Source organism: Sprattus sprattus (genome assembly GCF_963457725.1).
Source record: "Sprattus sprattus genome assembly, chromosome: 19".
Classification (NCBI taxonomy): Eukaryota; Metazoa; Chordata; class Actinopteri; order Clupeiformes; family Clupeidae; genus Sprattus; species Sprattus sprattus.
The window spans coordinates 6197970-6224439 of record NC_137917.1 but is presented as its reverse complement, the minus strand read 5'-3'; the positions used below and the strand labels follow the sequence as shown (position 1 = coordinate 6224439).

The window sequence follows — 26470 nt, the reverse complement described above, 5'->3', positions numbered from 1 at the left end:
ACTTAAATGATCCTATTTTATACATACTGTATATCTAAATGTGGACTGCTGTTTTTTAAACTGTCACAAGCTGTATGTATCACAAATAGCATACTGCGTTGATGTTTGAGGACCAGTAGAACAATTTGACTTAATAAACATGATGCATTTGAAAGTTTCTGTTCAGACATTCTCGTTCTATGACTCAGTGACCTCTCTCCCCCCCTCCCACCCAGCATGTTGGCTGAAGCTGCTAAACATGTTCAAATGTTTTTTTTCCCTTTGTGTTGTCTTCCAGTTTTCCTTTACAATAATACTTTTTAAATATAGCTGAAAGCATCAATCATCGGGGTTGAAGCAGAATGTGAGGGGTGCCCCCAAGTGTCAAAAGGTTGAAGGATTCGATAGCATCAACATGTGAAAAAGGACATTGCCACTTTGGGAAATGTGAACAAATGGGGCCAAGGATATCAGATTTCAGATATGTAGCTGAAAGATGCAGTGGGTTACTGGTATAACCTGCCCTGACAGCAGTGCATGAGGGATAATCTGTGAAAAAAAATAATGTTCCTCTGGCTCCACCAAGTGCTTCTAATGCCGAGTGCAAGAATCCACCGCGACTGAATCAAAACATCCAATCAGAGCTAGGAAGAGTATCTGACGGAGTGTCAGTCTCTGCTTGTGCACATGCTCCTTCCCCCACATACCCTCACTCCTGAAGCTCAATATCTTCTGTGAGTGGCATCAAGCACCAACGCTTTGGCAACCACCAGCAAGACTGCCCATCTCTCCTTTCCCAACAACATGTTACACAACAAAGTTAACTGAAGACGACCACTGAAGAAAAGCATGCCAAAAAGAGAATAAGACTGAGCCCAAGATAATACGGGGGTAAACCACAAAAGTGTTGTGGGCAGCAGAGGAGATGAGGACAAAGGCTGAAAGAAAATAACCCCGTAAATGGTCATATTTGAACATAAATGTCATTTGTTTGGCTTTTTTTAAGTAACGCGTTACTGTAATTCCACTACTTTTAGCGGTAACGAGCATGTAACTAAGTATTTGTTTAAATCGAGTAACGCAGTTACAGTTACTGAAATCTAAATGAGTTCGTTACCCGCGTTACTATCTTTTGTGGAAGATAGACCTACTTTAGCTTCTTCTGATCTGACGTCGCAGGACCAATGCGACCGCACATGAAAGACTCTCTGCTACCCAGATCCACGACCGCTTACACACACAAACACACACACATTGCACCTGCATACAATCACGCACGCACACACACACAAAGACACGCACAAGGCTGTACATACGCAACTGTTTCTCCCATTTTCCAGGACTGCTAACACACACACACACACATTGCACTTGCATACAATCACGCACGCACTCACACACGGATATACAACCGCAATTATTTCTCCCATTCTCCACGGGCGCTAACACACATTCATTGCACTTGTATACAATCGCGCATACATATGGAAAGAAGGCTAGGACACCGATCGTGGTTTCCAACATTTATTGTTTAACCAGAAAACGCGTGGAATCTATTACCAACTGGTTCGTGTCCTCAGTCATCTTGGCTGTCGGGGCAACGGCGAAAGAAGCGCCACCGGGACCGGTGGGAACTTATAAACAGTTCCTACCTTGATCAGGGTGGGGATTGCCAGCGATTAGGATGTATTAGAAAGATATTATTCTAATTATATATTTAGCATATTGTGAATACTGTGTGGGTGTTTCAGGGTATTTTGTGAACTGAACCACTAATTGATTATTTTGTATCCCCCTACTCTTTATATGGTGTTAATACTGTAAGCCAATCACTTTAACTACATTGGGCCTAATGAAGTTAAAAAAAAAAAAACACTGTTAAATGACAGACAGTTATTTTGTGTTAAGTTAAGTGTTAAAAGGTACATTTGTACTACTGCTTGATTTGAAGGCATGTTGCCCTGTTGTTTAAAATAATTAGGTAAAAAATATATATGTTTATTGTGTTTGACTGTTCAGTACTGTTCATATTCATTATATTAAACGCAGATATAAAAGTAACTTAAAAGTTACTTTCCCTAGTAACTAATTACTTTTGATATACAGTAACTGGGAAGTAATTCAATTACCTTTAAAAGAAGTAACTAGTAACTGTAACTAAGTACTAATTTTCAGTAACTTGCCCAACACTGCTAATCTATCTATGTATTTCCGCAGGTGTCTGTATTGAAGTTGTGAGCAAATATCGTTTGAAGGTTTTTTAACGTTATGTTAGTATATTGGCTTTGAACAAGACGTTTTACGAATTTGGTGATGTAGCTTATTTGTGTATAGTTAGCGATGGCAACGGTTCTCTGCACCCATCTGCAACTCTCTCTTGTGGATTCCGGCAGTAGATATTTTGCGTCCGTTGGAGGTTCTGACAGAAGGGGCTGGGATCTTACGCTTGCGGGTTTCTCCAGAATTGTTTACTCTAGCATGTCATTTGTAGCACACTGGGGGTTAGCAGGGCAAAAATAGCTGAATTTCAGTTTATTTAAGATTATTGCTTAAGATTATTTTATAAAATTTTAACTTTTTTGTATAGCACTTTGTAGAATTAAAGTGGGTGAAGTCATACAGTAATAACAATAATAACAAAAAACATTAAAATGAAATATCATTGTTAGGTATTTGCTTTGAGGAACAATACTTTTGAAAATGCATCTGATAACATTCATCATTCAAATTCAGAATTGTACTGCTTACTTGAGCAAATTGGTTATAAAAGAATATGGTGATGGCCACAAAGTGTACTCATAATGCTCCATGACATAGAGTGCCCAGTAGATGGCGCTCCTTATTATCTTGCAGGTAAGATAATCATACTGTGGCTTCATCTGAGAATTCTTTTTTTTTAGGATGCTTGAACTGAAGATGGATTATCATTTGGCACATTTATATTAAAGCATCTCTACCAGAACATAGTGTTTCTATCACATTTCAGTTCAAAGGTGGCTGTGTAGAGGAAATTAAGTTTTATCTGACCATATGAAAAGCACTTGACATGTTCAGTGTGTTCAGTGACAAGTTCAGTGTGTATCAGATAGTAAGTGAAGTTTCTGAAGTTGTATTTATCATTCTGATGCACTTGTAACCATTCAGTTCCTTCCCGACTTTCAGTTTCTTACCACTTCATCTTATTGTCTATTTCTCTTCAGATTCCTGTTTCACTTGTCGTTCCCTGCTCTCACTTGCTTAGTCCTGATGGAACCAGCCATAGCATTTGTCATACTTTCACAAGTGGGATTGTTACAATTCCTAGAGCCCCTGTCACCATTCTGGGGGACCTGGCTTTCACATGTATAACAAACAAATTTATAAAGCCCGAAGGCATTAGCACAGCTTTTGTTTCAAGCCAGTGAAACACCACATGAGACATGTCTGAATATCTACTCAATCAGGCACCAGCATTGAACACAGCTGTCAGAGCAGGCCAGAGGAAACCATGATGTGCACAGTTTGACAACCCTTACCCAGGACACACACCAAACACATACATCAAGGCTTTCACATCACTGACCATAAAGCTTGACATCCAACCAGAAAACTATTTACTTAAAGCCCCATTATTTTATATTATCCTATTTATTTATTTTTTATATCTGACTTAAGCGTTTTTATTACTGTGATTAATTGTTTAACCCTGTAAAGCACCTTGAGACTTATTTGTATTTTAAAGTGTGCTATATAAATAAGATCCTTTATTATTATGTGAGAATTGGTCTTTTTTTCTGCTAAGAATCGCCCTTAAGTTACGGAAATGTAGTTCACTTTTACAGCACTGTCATAAATACAAATCACGCTTTGAGACGACCATTACACTGGTATACATGTATCTGTAATGCAAGGACAACTGCAAAGTCAAAGAAGCATGTCGACTGACAAGGTACAGTAATAATACAAAATAATTTACAGAAATATAACTGCATATTTCAATTATTTGTGACATCAGAGAGGTATGTTTACAAAACAAAACAAAAAACACATTTTATTTTAGTAGTAATGGCACATTTTAATTGCTTATGTCTTCAACCTATAAACATCGTTTTCTAAGCGTTTGAAGCGAGACGCAACTGAGGTCAATGACTGGGATTTTCGAAAAACTACAAATCTCCATGAGACACTGATGAGGTTAGAACATATGCCGCATTCTTTCATAAATAAGATTGACATGGATGTTTTTGATGAAAAACTAGCGAGTTGACAACACAAGACAGTAAAACAGCTAATACGTTTTACTGACTTTTATCTGATTAGCATACGTTTGTCTCTTTTGCTCTGACTCAGTAAAAACCAGTCTGAGACAAACTCTTGTTTGGTCTCTTGCTCGGTTACTCTCTCTCTTTCTCTTCCTTGCTTCCTCGAACAACGTCTTCTTCAGTTTCTTCGCCGCCTCTGCCACAATGTCCATACAGAGATAACTGCACTAGCTTCTTGTAGCTAGCAGAAGGGTCTAGTTATTGTCTGAGGTGGTGCCATAAAGCATTATGTAGTTCTCACCAGATGTGTCGAGCCCTGTCCACCAAAGTTACATAGTGCAATACCAGGCGCGTGGCAGCCGCCATAATCCGTATTACAAGTCACTGTACCACCAATACGATTTTGAAGCTGCACGGTTCAGGGTCCTGATAATTAGCCCAGCACGAAGAGTTGATCAGGCTGTTGGAATCCCGGACGAGCCCCCAATTACGTTAGGTGAAATTTCACACTCAAGTTTACCTCGGACTCCGGAGTTGTGTATAAATAATATTTGATTTAACAACAACAACAAGCTTGTTGGGCTCACTCATGTCCTGGCAGACAAGAGAGGATGAGAAAGGATGTTCTGGAGGATGAGAGAAAGAGAGCCCGGGCTGAGAGAGAGTCCCAGACTGCAGCAGACGAGAGAGAAGCAAAGTTAAACAAATCACACAAGGTTCATATAGAATGAAGTAGGTGTTCTCTGACGCCAAAGCACTAGAGATAACCACATGGACGGTCTCCCTCATCCGAGGTCATCTGGCTATGCTTTTTGCAACGTAATGCATCAGCAAGGCAGAAAAGAAGGACTACTTGTTCTTCTTATCAGCTCCTGCTCATGCACACACACAGAAGGTACACTTTTAAGCACATACACAGAGTGGAAAACGTCAGCACTTAAGAATCAACAATATACAGAAACAGAAAAGTAATTTTTCAGCTAATGAGAGCATATGATTAACATGCATATATACTTGATTAAAGTCATATTTCTCTATCAATTTTAAGGTATAATTGTTGCATAATGTTTCTTTAAACTGGAATTGCAGGTGGCACTGCATCTTCACACAAGAATGCTTCATCCCCACCAAGCCATTGATGGACCATCTACAGGACCTAAGTGGTGAAGGCTTTACAAAGACTATGATCCAGGTGCTTAGAGTGATGGTGGCACAATTCCATGTCGGACTGTCAGAAATCAGAAGTGGTAATATGACATCCCAAAAGTTATTACTCACTCTACCATTAGTTTTATAATTTGCAGACTGTTGGTAGACTACTGTTGGTAGACTACTAAAATGGACTACCTGCAAATCGGGAGGCTCTGAAGCAATGATGCATAGAGGCCACACATCTGGCCTCGGTGTCTAGAATGGAAATGTGACTGTGGTCACATTGGGTGGTCCCTCCTTGCACGACGACTCTGCCCTAGATTCCCTGCAGCTTTGCAGTGCAATGTTTAGGTGCTGGCACTAGGCCATCTGCAGTAGTTGGATGCTGGTGTCTGGCGAAGGGCACTCTCTGGTTCTTCCTCTTCAGAGGCAAAGAGGACCCCTGCTGTGGCTGTCGGTATTGCCTCCACTCTCTGCTTTAGCCAGCACTATATGGGGAGACCTAGATGTGACCAGAGCAGCAAGTTGACATAATGTGACTTGCCTGTGGCAGGATCTTGCTTGCTCCATGTTTGGCTGCCAGGCGTCTGGCCTGGCTTCACTCCAGGCCTTGGCACCAGCATCTTACACCCAGTGTGGAGCCAAATTTGGAGTAGGGGTTTCCGCCGTTCTCTCTCAGATACTCCGGTCCCCTGAAGTCAGAGTACAATGGTACTGCCTAGCAGTTTACCAATATGCACTCTCTAATGTGTCATACTCCAACCACTCTTTTTGTGTATGAAATAGTGGTTGAAGCGTGAAGCTCATGTTTGCCGGCATAGGTAGGATGGCAGAATCCTCTCTGCTTTCTCCTCGATCAGGTCTGGGTGTACATTCTCACTGAACAGTAAAAATGCCCAAATGGAACCCCCAAAAATGTGAATTATGTCCTAAATACTTTGGCCGTGCCAAATCAAATGTAATCACATGTCTCATCAAATGACTGTGCTAAGTCAAATCTAATCAAATGTCTATCAAGTGTAAATCACAGGCAAATGGTTTATAAGATGCGTCACAATGGACAGCCTGCCAGAAGCCAGAATTTACAGCATCACCTCTGGCTGTCACTGCATATTGTATGGCTTCTAGCAGCCACTCCACTTTGAAACCTTTTAATCTTATATTAGCTTTGGGAAAAAGATGATGTAATCATGTCTCAGTGGACGTAAGTTTTTTCACATAATGCTGTGCTGATATAGCCTTATCGATGAGGTTTGGTAAGTCAGATGGTGGTGCCACTTCTCAGTCCCCTACCCACTCATGTACAGGCAACCTGTATCAGGCCTATTCATGTTAGAATAATGGTTTCACAGTTCATAACTAACTAAAGGAGCTGTCTGTAGTGCAATCAGTACTGCATTACAAATTCAAAATATTGGAGAGCGTTGTCTCCCTCCTCCCCATACTCGTAGCTCACGCGGGTTGCCAGGTTGAGGGCACTGCACCTGCACGAACAAGCTCAACATGAAACTTTGACAATGGCAAGTCTTCTAAAATGTGCATATGATTTCTCTTCAATATGAGAGATAAGTAGCTTGTAGCTAGGATGGGCATGAGTAACCTACTCTGTTTGGACATCAGTATCCGTTCAACATATAAAGTCATCACGTTCGACTGAATTTAAAGTCAAACTTGCCGTTTCTGTTGTATATTTCTGTCACACTGGATGATGCCAAGGTAGTAAACACTTGTGGCCCTTTGCTGCTTCTTCACTGGCTGTGTGTCTCAAATACTCTCTGCCTTGATAACCCAACTGCACATGGACCACAGAGTATGAATGTGAGTATTGGAATGTTGAAATGACTTAAAATGTGCATCCCTACTAGCAGCCATGATAAATCAGCTGAACTAACTAGAAGCCATGATAAATTAGCTGAAGCTCAATGCTCACCTGTTCAGGAAAAAAAATTGGGAACTAGGCATCTGTCTTAAAATCCTTTTGGGCTCTTAGCTGTCTACAACTTTCAAATGCATCTACAGTATTTACCCGCATTTACTACGTCTTTGGTCATGCAGCTTTTAAGAAGGATGCAGAGGCTTTTTTTTTGGTATGGTAGAATTAAACATTGGTTGGTCAGTTGGTCTACTTCAATGGCGGTCGGACGCTATGTTCACGTTCTTTTCTGACACCCAGGGTGTCAAAATAGCCCTGGAGGAATGGGCAAAGGGTGGAATCTCACAGACTGAAAAACAAACAGACGTTCCACTCCGGAACAGACATTTTAAAGGGGGAATACACTGACTGTAGCATTGTTGCCAGAGAAACCAGTATTTCAGTTTAGCGTAATCTCTGTTGACACATCAGGTTTATTTTATAATTTAGTACAGGACGTGTATTACATACGGGTCCTTTAAATCAGGTGTAAAGGCCTATAGCATAGCATCCTCAACTTGCAATGAGAGAGATAACATCTTCACACTTGATGCTTGTCTTTTTTATTAATTTAGTGTGTTTAATTGAGATATCCTGCCCTACACGTTCCACTCTAAAAGTATTGTAGTTCTCCTATGAATCAAAGTGACTTCTGATCAAGTAGTTTTGTTTGAGACATTCTTTGAAATCTGGGGCCGTATTCACAAAGCCTTTTATCTTACCACTAGGAGTGCTCCTAACTCGCGCTAAAACCTTTTACGTAGGAGTAATTTTTTAAAAGTGATTCACAACGGCTCTGAGACCTACTCATACTAAGGATAATACCAACTCCTAAGCTTAAGATAAAAACTCCGTTGCTATGGATGACGTCGATTCTCATGCACGAGTTTAGAAGGGGTGAGGACGGTGATTGGTTGTTGACAGGCTCTCTCATTAAAAACTCATTCGTGACGTCCCTCTAACAATCCCACTATATCAACTGAAAATAAGAGAATAACCTAGTCATATTAAATAGTTATGGACAGTGCAGTTAGCAGAATGCACACGCATGATGACAAGTTTGTGCATCCAACGGGAATGACACTTTGCACGATAAGATAATTAGAAAGCGATCAATATATAATATGGCAATTGCATGTAATCAAGGCAGTAATAATTAAAGCACCCAGCAAACTGTTAGGCTATTATATTTCCAGCCCTTGACCACTTCAAATATCAGCACATACGGCCCTTCAAGCCCTCCAATCTTAATTGATCAAAGCGAAACGAACGTGAACCGTAGCCTAGGCGAAAGCCTACTGGTCCCAGGACCAATAGCCACTGTCACCCCAGCGGCATCCAGCTGGTAAGTTCTCAAAAACCTGCGACCGCTCTCCGTTGAAATGCACGAGTCATCGGTACATCCAGGCCACGGTGGACGATTTATTGTAATGTGTGTCCCGTCACTGGACATTCCTGCGATCGCCATGGAATTTACTTTGATATTGTGTAATAGGCGATTGTCCAAAAGCAACTGGATAAACTGTTGGATGATGTGGGGTCTACAGTGCGTTGATAGTTTGATGAATTAAACGGCTGACTGATGATTCCCAGTGTCGTCATTTGCGTTTTCCGCGAAGCCAAATAAGGCTATCTTTATGTTTCCAAACATTTCACTTCGGGACACATCGTTGTTTAAAGGCGTCATTGCATCCCGCGCTAATTCTACGACAATATTAATACCTTCACGGTTTAAGCAATGTCTTTTATCAATTCCAAGTCGGCTGCAGCCATCTTACGATTTTTTGTGAATAGGTCTTAGTGATTTAGGAGTCCTCATGAGGAGTTTTAAGCTTTCCTAGACTTAGGTGCTACTTTTAGGGATAAAATATTTTGTGTATTGCTCTTAGTAAAAATAATTAGGAGTCCTACATTTAAGACTAACACGCCCATTATTTTTAGGAGTTTCTCCTAAATTCGCCACTTATGAGCTACTTTTAGCCCTAAGATTCTTTGTGAATACGGCCCCTGATATTTATGTTAAAAAACACTGATGTTTCGCTGTTTTTATCAACCCTCCCCCATACTAAGCTAGTCATCAGTCTGTAAATGGTGTTTACCAATGTGGAAAGAAAAAGAACTGTAGAAGCGCAGAAGCTGTTGTATCATAATATAGGTCATGCTGTTAAAGTGAGATGCTTCTATAACAACCTTTTCTGTCCCTTGTTATGCATTTGTATTTCCTATTCAACATCAACACACTTGAGTAAGCCCAGGTGCAGTTTACATTTTCTTGCTGTCTACTTTTATCAAGCTGCAGTAAGCTAATTGCAATACTATACTCCCTACTGTATACAAATTAAATCATATACAAATTCACTGAAGACAAGACCTTATGTCTGCCAAACGTTTTAATAGTGCAGTTGAAGGGTTATTTATACTTAGTGCAGAAATACTTCTTATGACCTTGGTAAATAATATGCACTGTCCTGTAAATTCGTATTTATTATTTAAGAGAGAAAATATGCATTCTGAAAATAATCTTTCATAGCATGTTATATGGAGGTTAAACTTGTAATGACAGAATCTCTTCAAAATGTGTTTATTTACCCTAAACCATTTTTGTATCAATATTCACATTTATAGATATATAGTTAATAATTTATTTATTGAACTTTGGCTGCTAGTGTACACACATACACAAGACTTCAGTATCAGCCCAGAATACTTAGAGAGAGAGTTTAAATCTAAACAGCTGTGTCAATTTGACGACCCTTCTGCCCACCCCTCATGGTAAAGTGCAGAGCGGCGTGTTTCAATGGGTCTATGATTATTTTCTTTAGATTCATCCACACCATTGCAGGGTGTCTTTTCAGACCCAGGCGGCCACTAGCCATTTTGCTGAATGCAGTTGAGCTCTTCACCTTCACACAGCCCTTGCCAGCGAGGCAGCAAATTAGAGCAGCATTTCATTAGCATGTCAACCTAGAAGGGTGTTTGGAGAGAGCAGCCCTCTGACAAGGCCAAATGATCTCGCAATGTTACAGAAAGTGAAAAAATTAAATCCTGGATCAGCCCCTTGGCTCCAAAATGTTATGGGTTCTTCCTTGGCCCATGTTACACCCCTCCACCAAATATTTTATGGAAATAGGCCTTTTAGTGGTTGTGTAGAGACAAGCAAAAAAACAACAAACAGATACGACAACATAACCCTCTTGGCTGAGGTAACCAGGGGCCATAAAATTGTCAGGGGCTTGATTCTCACTATGTAGGAAATGACAGACTAAGCAACAGACTCCTGAAGTGAGAGGCAGTTTTTTATGTTCTCTCTCAATATTTAAAAAAATAAACACAAAATACAATAGGCAGCAAATTGTATTATATAGTCCATTGTTCTCTCATGATCCCCTTGCTTTTCCTGGCTTATTTTGGCAAGGTTTATATCAAGCATTGCTTTCCGAATATTAACAGTCCACTATCTCTTCACCCCAACTCACACTCGCATTTAATGTCATTAACAGGTGGTTGTCCAAAATAGCCTAGACAAACACACACACACACACACACACACACACTCTCTCTCTCTCTCGCTCTCTCTCGCTCTATCTCTCACCATCCCTCTCTCACTCAGAGTGTTTTTGGCCTCACATGGCCAAACACAATCATATCTCTTGATCACAAGTCTTACGATCACAGGTGGGACAAGTGTGTGGTTTCTGCAAGCTTATATGTGTACACATATATGAGCCTATGAAACCACACCCCTTTCTCTTCTCTCTCTCTCTCTCTCGCTCTCTTGCTGTCACTCCCCTCAACTTTCAACTCAAGTTTCATGAGTCTCTTCCTCAGAACTGAACAACACACCAAGCAGGTCAGAACACATTTTGTCATTGTTGCTATGGCTATCCAGTGACTTTGATAGCTCTTTGAATGGCTGTAATATGATGTGTTTCAATGGCAACAGGGATTTTAACTTTGATAAACTGAACTGAGTTTCTATTACTGGACATTTAATTGGGCGTTAAACCTGTGCTTGTCAGCACTATTAAAACACTTGTCAGGACAGAAATGGGAAACAAATATGACAGCAGTGGTATTTTCACTCACATACTCTTTAAACATTTTGTATTTTTTAAATAAATATTATAAACAATTTAACAGGAGTTGACGAGTGGAGTTTTGTCACAGTTGTGGAAGTTTGGAGTCAAAACTGGTTAAAATTAACACAAAGCTTTCTATGATATGTTAAATATATGAAACAGCGTTATTATATGGTAATAATATAATATATTATGGTGTTTATAATGTAATGCATGTGTAAATGTGGAGGGAGATATCCATAATAGAAGATGTTCCCTGTGTGCATGGTTGCATCCATGCACATGTTTGTTAGATCTTCACTGAAAGATGATAATTGATCTCTTCCATAATGACAGCCATAGATGTCAGACAGACTTCCTGGCTGCCAATTTTGAAAGAGGCAGCCGTTATCCAGACCATAGTGTCCTAAAAGTGCTAATGTTGCGAACCATGTTTACAGTTGTTGCTGTTGTTGCATTACTGGCTGAGCTACGGTTACCCACAAGCTTGCTGACAGTTTTGTGAACTGTGAACTAGAGCTCTCACCCCCATGTTCCAATACTGAAGATGCCAAGCTTTCTGTATTTTTAGAGGTAACCCTAAAATATAAATATTCTAGTAGTCATGTAAAAACGTTGTGTGTATATATATATATATATATATATATATATATATACATATTATGGCATGCCGTTCAGGAAATTAACATTTGAATATATATATACAAAAGTCTGAATATATATACAAAACTCTGAATATATATACAAAACTCTGAATATATATACAAAAGACTGGATATATATATACAAAACTCTGAATATATAGGCTATACAAAACTCTGAATATATATACAAAAGTCTGAATATATATACAAAACTCTGAATATATATATACAAAAGTCTGAATATATATACAAAAGTCTGAATATATTTACAAAACGAAGTCTGAATATATATACAAAACGAAGTCTGAATATACAGCCGCGGAAAAAATTAAGAGACCACTTCAAAATTATCAGTTTCTCTGGTTTTACTATTTATTGGTATGTGTTAAAGTAAAATGTACATTTTTGTTTTATTCTATAACCTACTGGCAACATTCCTACCAAATTTCAAATAAAAATATTGTCATTTAGATCATTTATTTGCAGAAAAATGACAATTGGTCAAAATAGCAAAAAAGATGCAGTGTCTTCAGATCTCGAATAATGCAAAGAAAACAGGCTCATATCCATTTTTAAACTACACAATACTAATGCTTACACTTAGGAAGAGTTCAGAAATCAATATTTGGTGGAATAACCTTGATTTAAAATCACAACTTTCATGTGTCTTGGCATGCTCTCCACCAGTCTTTCACATTGCCGTTGGGTGACTTTATGCTACTCCTGGCGCAAGAATTCAAGCAGCTCGGCTTCTTTTCATGGCTTGTGACCATCCATCTTCCTCTTGATCACATTTCAGAGGTTTTTTATGGGATTCAGGTCTCGAAATTGGGCTGGCCATGACAGGGTCCTGATCTGGTGGTACTCCATCCACACCTTTACTGGCCTGGCTGTGTGGCATGGAGCATTGCCCTGCTGGAAAAAACACTTCTCAGAGTTGGGGAACATTGTCAGAGCAAAAGGAAGCAAGTTTTTCTTCCGGGACAACGTTGTGCTTTGCCTGGCTGAGGTTTGTAAAAGACCATAAGGATTGAAAAAGCGGACTGGAGGTTCTTCTAAGTTCGTCTTCTCTGATGAGTCCGATTTCACAGTAGGTGCAAGACTCTCTGGCTTGTAGGCCTCTCCAGGTCCCCGTCTAACCATCAGACGACCATGTGTTGGGCAAAGCTGAAAATTGGACTCATCAGAGAAGACGAACTAGAAGACCCTCCAGTCCGCTTTTTTCAATCCTTATGGTCTTTTACAAACCTCAGCCAGGCAAAGTACAACGTTGTCCCGGAAGAAAAACTTGCTTCCTTTTGCTCTGACAATGTTCCCCAACTCTGAAAAGTGTTTTTTCCAGCAGGGCAATGCTCCATGCCACACAGCCAGGCCAGGAAAGGTGTGGATGGAGTTCCACCAGATCAGGACCCTGTCATGGCCAGCCCAATTTCGAGACCTGAATCCCATAAAAAACCTCTGAAATGTGATCAAGAGGAAGATGGATGGTCACAAGCCATGAAAAGAAGCCGAGCTGCTTGAATTCTTGCGACAGGAGTAGCATAAAGTCACCCAACGGCAATGTGAAAGACTGGTGGAGAGCATGCCAAGACACATGAAAGTTGTGATTTTAAATCAAGGTTATTCCACCAAATATTGATTTCTGAACTCTTCCTAAGTGTAAGCATTAGTATTGTGTAGTTTAAAAATGAATATGAGCTTGTTTTCTTTGCATTATTCGAGATCTGAAGACAGTGCATCTTTTTTGCTATTTTGACCAATTGTCATTTTTCTGCAAATAAATGATCTAAATGACAATATTTTTATTTGAAATTTGGTAGGAATGTTGCCAGTAGGTTATAGAATAAAACAAAAATGTACATTTTACTTTAACACATACCAATAAATAGTAAAACCAGAGAAACTGATAATTTTGAAGTGGTCTCTTAATTTTTTCCGCGGCTGTATATACAAAACTCTGAACTCTGAAGCGCTCAATCCGTCTTTGTCCGCCATATTGGATTGAGCGTTTCCTATTAAATCAATGGTACCAAAATGTTTCTAATTACGTATTTTCTGCTTCATGAAATACTGTTTTTCTGTTATATTGTTCAATTTTGACATTGATTTCTCACTAGAAATGCAATAATAACACGTTTATTTTACACCGTTTGACTTCACGAAGGATTTTTTTAGAGGCACTTGCTCCATTCGCTTGACTGGGGTCTTGTCAAAACCTTCGTACTTCCTTGTTTTCTGCTTCATGAAATACTGTTTTTCTGTTATATGGTAGGGTGACCAGACGTGCTCTTTTTCGGACTTGTCTTCTTTTTGAGACCTAAAAAATGCGTCCGGCAGGGATTCCCAAATCGTCCGGGATTTTGCCTCGTCGGGTGCTTCACAAAATGTTACAATTGCGAGTAACTAAGGGCTTGTAGACAACCTTCTGGAAACACACCCGTTACCAATCATTAATTACTGAATGAAGTAGTACCTTATGGTATTTATACGCTTGGAATGGCCAACCTATCTAGGTCATGGTGAGTATTATTTTGTAGAAGGGAAATAGTCAGTAGCAATCTATAACACAATGATATGCATAAACTATGGAAACTATTAAAAAAACTATTAAATTCAATGAATAATGTCTTATTTTCATTGGTATATGCAATGAGGATTTCTGGGTAATCATTTTTTGTCCAATGTCAAGTCTGTATTGGATCATGTGACGAGAGGAAATGATGTATCCCATTTAAACGTAAAAATGTCCTTCGTTAAGTCAAACGATGCAAAATGAACGTGTTATTATTATTGCATTTTTAGCGAGAAATCAATGTTTAAACCATTTTAGCCATATAACAGAAAAACAGTATTTCATGAAGCAGAAAACAAGGAAGTACGAAGGTTTTTGACAAGACCCCAGTCAAGTGAATGGAGAAATTGCCTCTAAAAAAATCCTTCGTGAAGTCAAACGGTGTAAAATAAACGTGTTATTATTGCATTTCTAGTGAGAAATCAATGTCAAAATTGAACAATATAACAGAAAAACAGTATTTCATGAAGCAGAAAATACGTAATTAGAAACATTTTGGTACCATTGATTTAATAGGAAACGCTCAATCCAATATGGCGGACAAAGACGGATTGAGCGCTTCAGAGTTCAGAGTTTTGTATATATATTCAGACTTCGTTTTGTATATATATTCAGACTTCGTTTTGTATATATATTCAGACTTTTGTTTATATATTCAGACTTTTGTATATATATATATTCAGAGTTTTGTATATATATTCAGACTTTTGTATATATATATCCAGTCTTTTGTATTCAGAGTTTTGTATATATATTCAGACTTTTGTATATATATATTCAAATGTTAATTTCCTGAACGGCATGCCATAATACGTATATGCATGTATTTGAGCATGCACATGCATCTGCTTCTCTGAAAGAATATAATATGCATACGTGTGTGGTTGCAGTCTTGCAGCTGTTTATGTGTTCCCCTGAGGATACTGCTCCTTTTTGGCACGTTACACCCAGTTTGTGTAGTAGCCTTGCAGCATATGTGCAACATTAGTGACCCCAGTTGTGGTGTCTCTCCCCCTTCAACGATTGGCACAGTGTTAATCACTTTTAGCCCTGTTGTCTGTCTGCCAGTGAGTTGTATTAACACCTCTCTCTTTTCCCCTCTCCCACCTTCTCCCTTTGACTCTGGCCTTGTTTCTTTTTCTTTCACTCCAAAAGTGACCTTCTTTGTTTACCTGTCAGTTAAAGATATTTTAATTCAAATATAATTTTTTCACATAAAAACCAAACAAACCTATAACATACATGCCCACACTATGAGCGCTTCACACAAAAGGACATGAAAGGACATTGCCACAGTTGGACAGGATCTATCAGCACATGTAATGCTCTGGTATTTGTGACATCTTAAAATGGCTTCTGATCAAATGCAGGGGAGTAAAGTAAAATGAAGCTGGCTTATACAGGTCACCCAGAGATTGTTAAGGGTCAACATGTATAGTCATGTGACCCAGATAAAGCAAATCTCCTGTGCTATGCAAGCATTCTGGCAGCCAGCTTCCCTAAACACTGCACAGGCTCAGTGATCAAAGTTATTATTATGATCTTGTGAAGCTAGCATTAATCTCACTGGAAGGACACTCATTTTCTCTGTGCCTATCGCTACCTGGATTTTGCGCCACAATTCTTTGAGCATTACATTCAGAAAAAGCTGCTGCATACATTTGGTATCCGTCAATTGCTCAGTACAGAATGGTCAAAAAGAATATAATATTATTAAACAATAAGAAAGAGGAGAAAAAACATACTGATTTGATCATATCATTGGCAATGCTTGGACATTTAAAATATTCTTCAGACAGGTACATCTTTATAGCCTGGATACCAGCCTGACATCGTCAGGCTAACATCTTTATGCAGATATTGAAACTTGCATAGCTGTAGCGACAGTAATTCAGTTGAAAGAGAGGTCAACTGGCAACTGAAGAAAGTGTCTGCTCTAGCTCCTCCTGAGTTCATGTCAAACCCACCATGAGCAAGACATTGTAACCCAATTGCTCCCAACAAGCTGTTTGGCCTCCTTCACTGTGGAGTATGAGCATGTGATTCGTCGTGTGCCAGTCTTTGTGAAAGGCAGCCCATTTGGCATCACTTTACATGTGCATGTGCAACACCCCTTTATTTTATTTTATTTATTAAAGTATTACTGCCTTTGTCCACTTACACTAAAGTTGAGGGCGTTCAGTGTGACATTGTACGCGTTGTACTGTATGCATGCAGAGTTCTATCTGTTCTAGCCCTCTTGAGTATGACGGTATGTGAATGGATAAAAGGGTATATGCTTTTTTGGGATAAGTATTTCCTAGAGGCCTTGACAGATTCTTGCCGTTTCATATTATGTATTTTGGGCTGTGATGTCTTTATCTTTGAAATGTCTTGCTGTGTCTTTGATCTTATCAACACTGGCTGGCCATGCATTTGTTTAAGAGCCCAATCTCTCAATCAACCAAATGATATTGCTGTTATTTCGGTAAATTGCAAGTTTGTGTCCTCTCTTCCAGGGCTAGTGAATGGAGTAGAGCTCTCAGCAGTCGTCCCGGCCTCACTGCCCCCCTCTCTGTCTCTCTCTCCCTCTCTGCCCCTTGGACCCTTTCCTCTTTCTTTCTGCAGACTCTGCTCTTTGTGCTCTGTGACGCTCTTTCTGTCATCCACCACGCTCTCCCTTGTCCCTTCACTTTCCCCATTCCTTCTCAATCCTCTGCCTTCACACTGCCCCCCAACTCAACTTACTCCATCTTGTGCTCCCATCTGCATCTTAGGGTCTTGCTCTCCCAACTCCTCCTTTGCTGGTAACTTTTTGACTCATGTACTCATCAGTCTTTACTCTTCCCTCTATTTCACTGTCCTCCTCATTTCTTGATTCCCTTTCTGATCCATGTTCCGCCTTCTCCCCCAGTATCTATCAATTACCTTTTATCCTTACCGTCTTAATATTGGCACCCACTTAACATTAGCTCTTGCCATCGTCTTCATTTTATTTGTGTCCTTGTCCCCCTGAAACTCTAATATTATTACCCATTTCCTTCCTCTCTTCCTCTTCCTCTGTGGTCTTCTCTTCTCTTCTCGCCTTCCCTCTCCATCTCTCTTTCTCTCCCCCTCCCCCTCCCTCTGCATTGCTGCTCATCTCCATCACTGTCACACTGGCGAACCTCGCAGAAGTGGCCATGTGGTCCAACTACTTTATGCAGCAGGAGGATGACGGGCGGATGGGCGTGGCTGCAGGAGGCGGAGGCGGGGTGTCGGGTGTGGGGGGCGTGCGGAGCGGCAACAGGCGTAAACCCCAAATTAGTGACAGCCAGGACTGCAAGATTAAACTGGCCTTCTTCTTGGCCGCGGTGGGCGTGATGCTGAGCGTGCTGGGCGTGGGCACGGAGTTCTGGGTGGAGCTGGCGCAGCCCAAGCACCTGGGAAACAACCACACCTGCGAGATAGCCCACTACGGCCTGTGGAAAGGCTGCATACGCTCCCTCTGGATCTCAGACATCGACCCCGAGAGGGAGTCCTGCGGCCCGTCAGAGCTGCCCGGAGGTGAGCATGTCTGAGGCACTGCTGCAGCTGGACCCAGAGTGGCGCAGCTCTGCAAGGCAGGACATATCCCTCCAGCTGGAGCTGCCTGCCTGCCTGCCTGCCTGCCTGCCTGCCTGCATGAGCTGATGGAGAGGAGCTGGTGAGGCTGTGGCTGTAGTTCAGCATGAATGCCTCAACTAATGTGTTTGGTTAATGTCTCTATGTAGGATGGAAGCTCATACTTACACAGACTAGAATAAAAGGGGTGATTGGCTATTCAGGAGGTTGTGGAAGTGTTGTAGATACAGCTGATACCACATGCAAAGCCATACAAATATGGAAATTTATGATAATGTTTTAAAGTGTGTGAGACAGAGGGAGAGATAATAGTGGTAAAGAAACCACTGGTTTAATGAATGGGCTTAATAAAACACGTGGAAAATACCTGGTTGTTGAGTCCCATCAAAGCATATGCAATTACTGTAATTTCATGGTACTGGAGACATGATTTCCCTTGTCTTAAGAGCAGAGCAGCTTTATCCCGGCTCAAAGTGTCAGATTGCCGCCTCATCTTTTACTCCTCTGTAGCTCTCTCTCTGTCTCGCTCTCCCTCCCTCTCTCTCTCTCTCGATCTCCACTGCGGTTTATCAGACAGACGTGAATGAATTGGTGTGAAGTGATGCAGCAGGCAGTTGAACTCAGGCCTATTGTGATTCACTGCCGCTGCGCTGAAGGAGCTGTGAGGACTCCTGCCGAGCCAGAGAGAGGCTCAGTGCTGAATGCTGAGCGAGACAGAGAGGGAGAAAGGAAGAAAGAAAGATGGAGCGAGCGAGAGAGAGCGAAAGAGAGAGAGAGCGAGAGCGAGTGGCTGATTGGAGCTGATTGGACTGTGCCGAGCTGTAGTCTCCTTGCAGGGTTGCGCTATAGGATGAGCTCACTGCACACGCTGCCTGTTGTGAAATGTATGTATATGTATGCATCTGGGTCAGCTGGCGTCGAAGAGAGCATTCCGTCATTAAGGAGAAGGGATTGTTTTATCCGCAGGAAAAGGGCAAATTACAGAAATACATGCATGATTACTTATGTGTGGAAAACATGCTCTCACATCTTTCTCTCCTTTAGCATTGGGCATCTTGGAGCATACTCACAAGGATAAAGAATGCTATTATTTTTATTAGATGATCTGGGGACACAGTGTGTATGCTCGTCAGCTGCTGAATTGAGACTTTCACTTAAGGCTAGACTCTTGTTCTATTCAGGGATTTTAATAATTACAATGCCTATTTGATTCTTACTAGCCACTAAACAGAGTAACAAATAGTATACTATTTAATACTAAATGATACTATAATAATAAGATGACTAGCCTAAAGCCCATATGTCATTAGTCTAACCAGGTCCTTCTTAGCACTGAATGCTTGTGTTAGTGTGTGTAAATGACCTCATATCTGACCTTGTGCTATGATGCCATCATATCCCGTGCAATACAAAGTGTTGTGCCGTAGCAGTGAATTGTTTCCTGAAGTGCAGACACACATGGGAGCGTAACATCCTGCTCACCCAGCATGCCCTATCCGTGTGCTCTCATGTGTTCAACAGCTGCATCCCATGTGCCTTCCCATGTTTAAGACACAGATATGACAAACTCCATACACAAGCACATGCAAGTCTGTATCATGACTTCAGACCCATCGGAAACGGTGGTTGGAGAACATGCGTGCATGGTTTGTTTTTACGTTTTATGTATGTGTCCTTGTAATGTATAGAGTTTATTGAGGCAATGTCCCCATATTACTTCAACATGTAATTACAGAGTATCATTCCATGTTTTGTGTCTGTTTGCTTCTTTACTACACAAGCTAAAGACATCTGTACAGTATGTCAGCGTCTTGACGTGTGTGTGTGCCTGTGTGTGTGTGAGTGTGTGTGTGTGTGTGTGTGTGTGTGTGTGTGTGTGTGTGTGTGTGTGTGTGTGTGTGTGTGTGTGTGTGTGTGTGCACGCGTGCGCGTGTATGTGTGAATGATTATGTGTGTGTATGCGTGTGTTTTTGTGCATGCGCATGAGTGCATGCCTGAGTGTGTGTGTGTGTGTGTGTGTGTGTCTGTGTGTGTTTGTGTGTGTGTGTGGTATTGCATGTGTCTGTGAATGCTCTTTTAGCCAGTGGATGGCCAGATTAGCCACTCTGTCATGAGCTTCACTGCCACAGTGTGAGGGACAGCTCTACCTATCTGCATGTCTTTATTGCTTGTTGTGGGCACTGCAGAATTTGACCCTTTCTTTTAAACAAATGTGACCCTGTCTTGTGTTGATTTAGCATGTTTGACCTTTGCACACTGTAAACATGTCATATGGTATTTTTGTGAGTGTGTTTACAGCAGTGTGTGGTTGAAGCACTAACCAGCCATACACCACACACACACACACACACACACACACATACACACACACACACACACACACACACACAGTGTTATGCATTGGCTCTGTCTGTCTGTTTGTGTGTGTGTGGGTGTGAATGTACTCGTTGGCATTAGACGTTGTCTTTGAATGTTTGTCTTGTAGACCAAGTGGTCATAGTTCATAGGGGGGCAGTCATCACTCTGCATGGGTAAAGCTGACAAGAATCTGACTACTTCACAGTCTTGCATCTAAATATAGAGAGAAGGAGAGAGACAGAGAGAAGAGTGAGAGGTAGCGAAGAAGGCAAGTCTGTCTTATGCAGTATTAACCAGCAAATGCTGCATTCTCTCTTTCCCTCTCCTCCTCGCTCTCCTTCCCTTTCCCCCTTTCTTCCTCTCTCTCTCTCTCTCTTTCTCTCTCTCTCTCTGTCCTTCAAGCTCCCTTTCCATCTGCCTCTTTCTCTCCCCCTCCCTCTCCATCTGCCTCCCCTTCATTTTCTTTTCATCTCTCTCTCCCCCATCTCTCTGTCTTTCTCTCCGTAGTCTTCTTCTCCTGCCCCCTCCTTCTCTCCAGTGCCATATGTGTGAGGCATGCATGTATTGGTGGCTTGTGCGCGTCCCGCTCCCCAGCACAGCACAGGGGTTATAAATAGGGGATGATGCCTCGGAGGATGAGGGGAATTCAGCTGAAGTGCATTTCTCTGTCTCTCTGAAAGGCTAATATCTCTCCTCATTTCATCCCCCCCTTTCCTTCCCTCCTCTCCGCTCCTCTCCCTGTGCAGAGTCGAATTGCACGTTCTTTAAGTTCTACACCACTGGAGAGAATGCAGTCATTTTTAAGAAGACGACGGATAAGAGTAAGTCAGGTTCATCCGCTTTGTTGCTCCCTCTATTCCCCCCTCCCCCACCTTGCCTCTCTCCCTCCCTCTCTTGCTCTCTCTCTCCCCTCCCTCTTTTGCTCTCTCTCTCCCCCCTCCCTCTCTTGCCCTCTCTACCTCGCTCTCTCTTGCCCTCTTTACCTCTCGTTCTCTGAGTGTTTATCCTCTCTGATGCTCTTTTCCTCTCAGACCCACAAAGCTCACTGAGGCATATCTTGCTTTCTCTCTCCTCACCTCGCTCTCTCTCTCCTCACCTCGCTCTCTCGCTCTCTCACTTCCTGTTTGCCAATTCACCTCTTTCTCCCTCTCCCTCTCTACTCTTCCAAAAATCCTCTGTATTCCTTCTCTCAGTCTCTCCAGATTACTCATTTATTAAAAAAATAAAAAAAATGCATGCTATCAGTATGGCAAGAATGAATAGTAGCTATGCTCCAGGAGGCTAACTGCTCCGCACCCCCTCAGGTCTGAGCGTGGCTTCGGGCATGTTGGCCCTGATCAGCCTCACGCTCATGGTCATGGGCGCCATCTGCATCATCATGGCCCTCAGTAAAGGAGTAATGTTCTTCCTCAAGCCTGCGTCCTTCTGCTTCATCGTCTCAGGTGACTGCTCTCCTCCCTTCTTTTCTATGCTTGTTAGTTTGTCCCCACAGAAAGCACTCATACACCAGAGGGATTTGCATAATGTATCATGAAACACAGAAGTTAACATGAAATTATTTAAAAGAAGACACAAGTAATGCTTATATGTTTTTTTGAGAGTACTTGGGTTTTGGAACCCTTTTGGCCATCCGTTTTGTTGATGTGGAAAAGAAGAACTCCTGTTGAGGCCAATGAGATGTTTGTATGGAGCTTTGCATGGAACTTCATCTCTGCCTCTGCCTCTGCCTCCCACCCATCCTGTCTCTCAGGTATCCTGGTTCTCATCTCCATCCTGGTGTTCCACCAGTCTGTGCTGGCGCTGCTGGCCAGCGATCACACCATCCCTCTCCACCATGAGCTGGCCTGGTCTGTTTCGTGTGTGGGCTGTGCGGGGGCCATTCTCATCGTGGCTGGGACTCTCTTCCTTTTGCTGGCTCTTCCATACAGCCCCTGGGAAAAATGTCTGCCACAGCACAGTAGTAGTGACACCTAATTGCCCGGAGGACCAACTGCAGGATGCTTGAGGATTTAAAAAAAAAAAAAAAACTCCAAGGTGTTTGAGGATTTGGAAAAAAAGTTTTTTACTGTATGATTTTGTAGAGGGACAAATAGTTTGATGGATATTAATGTTTACTAAATACAAGAAATAATGTATGAATCTACACCATATTTGAAATTCATAACCCTCTAAGTGCACTTAAATATCAGCGTAGATAAGAGAAAAACCTGTGACAAGAAGCTGCACTCACACCACCTACCTACTCAGAGCCTAGATTAGCAACCTAGCTGAGGAGATGCTTGGCATGTGTGACCACAAGGCAGCCCTGTGGAGAAGCATGAGTGTGTGAAAATCAGGGCACACCCAGGGGCAGAGTGCTGGAGCACAAACATTATGTCTGTATGGCTCTGTGTGCTGAAGCAATGAGCCTGAAACACTTGCCCCACACATGTCCAGTTCAAACAGCTCTCTCTCTCCCTGGGAGTTCTGCCTCTGTTCTTCTCTCAGCCTCTGCATGGTGTTGTCACGCTTTGTGCTTAGATCTAGAGTCTTTCTTGGTATAGGAAGGTTTTTTGACCTTTAAAGCATATATATATATATATATATATATATATATATATATATCTTCCTAAATGATTCTCTGCCAAGTGTTATTATTTGAGATCAACTAAGAGCTGTGATTGTCTTAAATCTGGCCACTGCTGTCATGTCGTTGGCTCACTGTGGGGTTTGAAAGGATTCAGGGATGAAAAGGGCAGAGCGTCTCTTTCCAGGAACAGGTTTACCGCTAGCTATCGCCTGCACTGTGCCGGACGTGTTGCGCTACTAACAAGGACTGACTACTAAACACATGCATTAGATATGCAAAGGGCAACACAGAAGCATTATCACAACGATTAATTATTTAAGCCTTTTACAACTTATATTTGTTATATATTAATACATGTATTATAAATGATGTATGCAGGTGGGCATGAGTGGTATGTGTATGAGAGAGAGTATACGTATTTCTGTGGGTGTAACTCTGTGTATATATATATATATGATGTTTTTTATCCTCCTTGAGGCACAGGAAAAAGATGGCCACACAACCACAGTGCCTACACTGATGATCATGACTCACTGATCTTTTGTTTTTTTCAGAGAGATGGTCCGCTTTTCTTTCTCCACTTGTGTGTGTGTGTGTGTGTGTGTGTGAGAGAGTGTGTGTGTGTGTGTGTGTGTTATTCCTCAGACTATGCCCCTCTGTCTCTCGCTACTCTCCACAAACATATCTGGGCCCTAAATGTGTCTGTCTCCTGGCTCTCGTAATAAAAAATTAAAACCTGTTTCACACATACAATCTTGTCTTCCATTTTCTGAGCACATCCCCACGTTTCCTCCTCTGTCTCTCCCCATCTCTCTTTGCACTGTTTCCATCTCCATTTGTCAGCACGTCCTCTTTTCACTCTCCACAGTTCCACCTTTCTGCTGTCTCCTTCCCCTTACATCACTAACCCCAGTCCATTCGTCTAAAATTAGAGCGCAGCACATCCCAGTCTTCTGAAGTGGGTGAGAAACATAATCCTGGAATTTGAACTATGCCCCCCGCCTCCCCCATTTCCCCCTCCTTAGCCAAGTCTCTCTGGATCAGTCACACTCTCCACGCCTCTGCCTCTATAGGAAGGAACACGCTGGCCCCCACCCACACACACACCTACAGTTTCTCCTCTCCAAGTACAAGAGCTGTTTTTTCTGTGTATGTGCTACTCTTACAGAACAGAATGTGTCTTTTTCTGGTGTCGGTCACTGACTTTGTCAGCGGATTAACAGATGAGTCTGAAGTGGCCAGCATGAGCACAGCATAGGCTGTACTGTGTGCACCACAGTACCCAGCATGCCTGAAACAGGAGAGGCCTACGGACACTCGAGCCACTGGCCTTGCTGTATATATATAGCAGTTTAATAGTTTCGGTCAGACGCGTCGGCTATCCTTTTCTGCTTGTTTTCATGCGTCTGACACAGTGGGGAGTGCAGAAATTTGAGGTTGAAGAGCTCAACCCTGTATGCAATTGTATTAGAGTGAGTGTTTGGTTGAATGCTTTGTTTGGTTTACACCTGCACTGGCTTCGAGTGGTAAGTTTGAGTTGTCATCCAGGCCCGCGAGCTAAGACTGAGCATATAAAATGCTTAACAGTAGCTCTTGTCCAACAGAGTCCCCACTGTACTGGACACCACAGGCGGCTATGAATTGCCCCCACCCATCAGACGATAGCTGAGAGGCTACGTCTTGTCAGGCCAGGAGAGGGCGCTGTGTCTTTGCCCTGTCCCCTTCTGATTCCATAAATTGAAAATGATTCCAACCCACACAGTAAGGGCCATAATTCAAAAAATAACCCATGTTTCTCTGAGTGCATGTGGTCATAACAAGAAGGGCAAAGGTCATAACCAAAAATATATGAGGTATGTGGATCATCTGATACATGTACTCCCCGTCTGTGGACATGTGCACCTTTCAGTCAGAGAAACATCACAGAAGCACAGACGACAACAGTCTAAAGTTGTCTGTTGCTTTTCTTCTCTTTATATATAAAAATCGTGCAATACAGTGTTTGAGTTTATCACACATTTAGATAAACCATGTCATTTTTGTCTAAATACCTGTATGTCTATTCTCATACTACATACTAAGTATAATCGCCCACATAAATGCTATCTGTGTACTGTTTTTTTTTTCTCTTCAATTTCCCCTCTTTTCACGAATAAAAAAACACCCCTTACTCATGTCAATTGGTCTCTATTGCATTCGGGAGTTTTCTTGTCCTGTGTCGAGTCTAGACAGGGGGTTATTAAGCCGAGGGGAAGGGGGACTGTGAGACCGCTCCCGTGTGCTCACATCTCTCACAGAAGCAGAAAGGGCAGCGAGCTGAAGTACCAGGTGCAGCACAGTGAAGGTTTGTTTTTAAGGAAGCATCGCCATGGTGATTCGTTCATGGTCACGTGACATAATGAAGATACACAAGAGAAACACAGGGCGCACCCAAGACGTTAAAACTGTGCCCAACCAGGAAGTCAGAGCCATCTGTGTCTGGGTGTAAGTAACAGAAGAAAGGATTGCCAACCCCCGGCCCCCAAACAAATTAAATGAACTCCATCTAGCTAGGTTCAATAGACCCCAAAGAAAGTATCTATAGACTTTGAAAATGTCATTATGCATAAGTACAATGTAAATATTCCTTTAAAAAATGTTGGGAAGGATTTTTTTGCTCCACAGATTTTTCTGAAAACTTGGCTATTAGTGAAATTAATAGTTAATTAAATTATTTCTATTGAGGGCAGTTTGGATGTGAAGAACATAGCCATCCCTTAATCACTTTGTACAAATATATCTCTGATTTCAGTTAATGCCCCCAAAACACAACAAGACTACAGCTACGTCTGATTACCATAATCATAATAAAAATAATACTGATGTGGGTTTATATAAAATTCATAATCAGCTTAACACTTTGTTGGTCAGAAGTTTCAGTCCATCCATTATTCCATCATTTTGCTCACGGTATTGGAAGACAATGTACAGTATACACACAAGACTAAACTGCATGTTATCAAAGGGTAGAAAAAACAGTTATTTAAATAAAAGCCTCTCCACACAATAATAATAATAATAATAATAATAATAATAATAATCATAATAATAATAATACGCTCATTCTTGCACACATTTTTATACACTCATGCTGGACAGCAGTGACACAATTGCAGCCCATATGTCACTGTGTTAGAAAGTCACAGTTAATGTCTTCTGAAATCAAAAGAGTTCAAAAACTAGAGTCATTCCAAACAAACAAACAAAAAAACTAGCAACTAATAACCATAAATAATAATCACAACAACAATTCTGCAGAGCAGGACGCATGTCCATTTTTTATTATTAAACTAGCAATGTTAGTGCACCCAAAATAAATAATAAAAAGGTCTGATTTTCACAG

The 26470-nt window shown here is 41.4% G+C and overlaps 1 protein-coding gene across 7 annotated transcripts; it reads left to right on the top strand.

The window, feature by feature from the left end:
* The first annotated feature begins 10954 nt into the window (after nucleotides 1–10954).
* On the top strand, nucleotides 10955–23841 carry cacng6b (calcium channel, voltage-dependent, gamma subunit 6b). Of its 7 annotated transcripts, none has more exons than XM_080858511.1 (7): nucleotides 10955–11134; nucleotides 11804–11936; nucleotides 17336–17365; nucleotides 17733–18104; nucleotides 21266–21340; nucleotides 21824–21961; nucleotides 22270–23841. In XM_080858511.1, exons 4-7 carry the CDS (start codon nucleotides 17741–17743, stop codon nucleotides 22491–22493), a joined length of 801 nt encoding a protein of 266 aa, XP_080714637.1. In that variant the 5' UTR covers nucleotides 10955–11134; nucleotides 11804–11936; nucleotides 17336–17365; nucleotides 17733–17740; the 3' UTR covers nucleotides 22494–23841. The 7 variants fall into 7 exon arrangements, 6 of the variants coding, with proteins under 6 accessions (XP_080714637.1, XP_080714638.1, XP_080714634.1 ...); XM_080858508.1 differs by having other exon boundaries at nucleotides 10956–11134; nucleotides 17187–17365; XM_080858512.1 differs by lacking the exon at nucleotides 17336–17365.
* Nucleotides 23842–26470: the final 2629 nt, after the last annotated feature.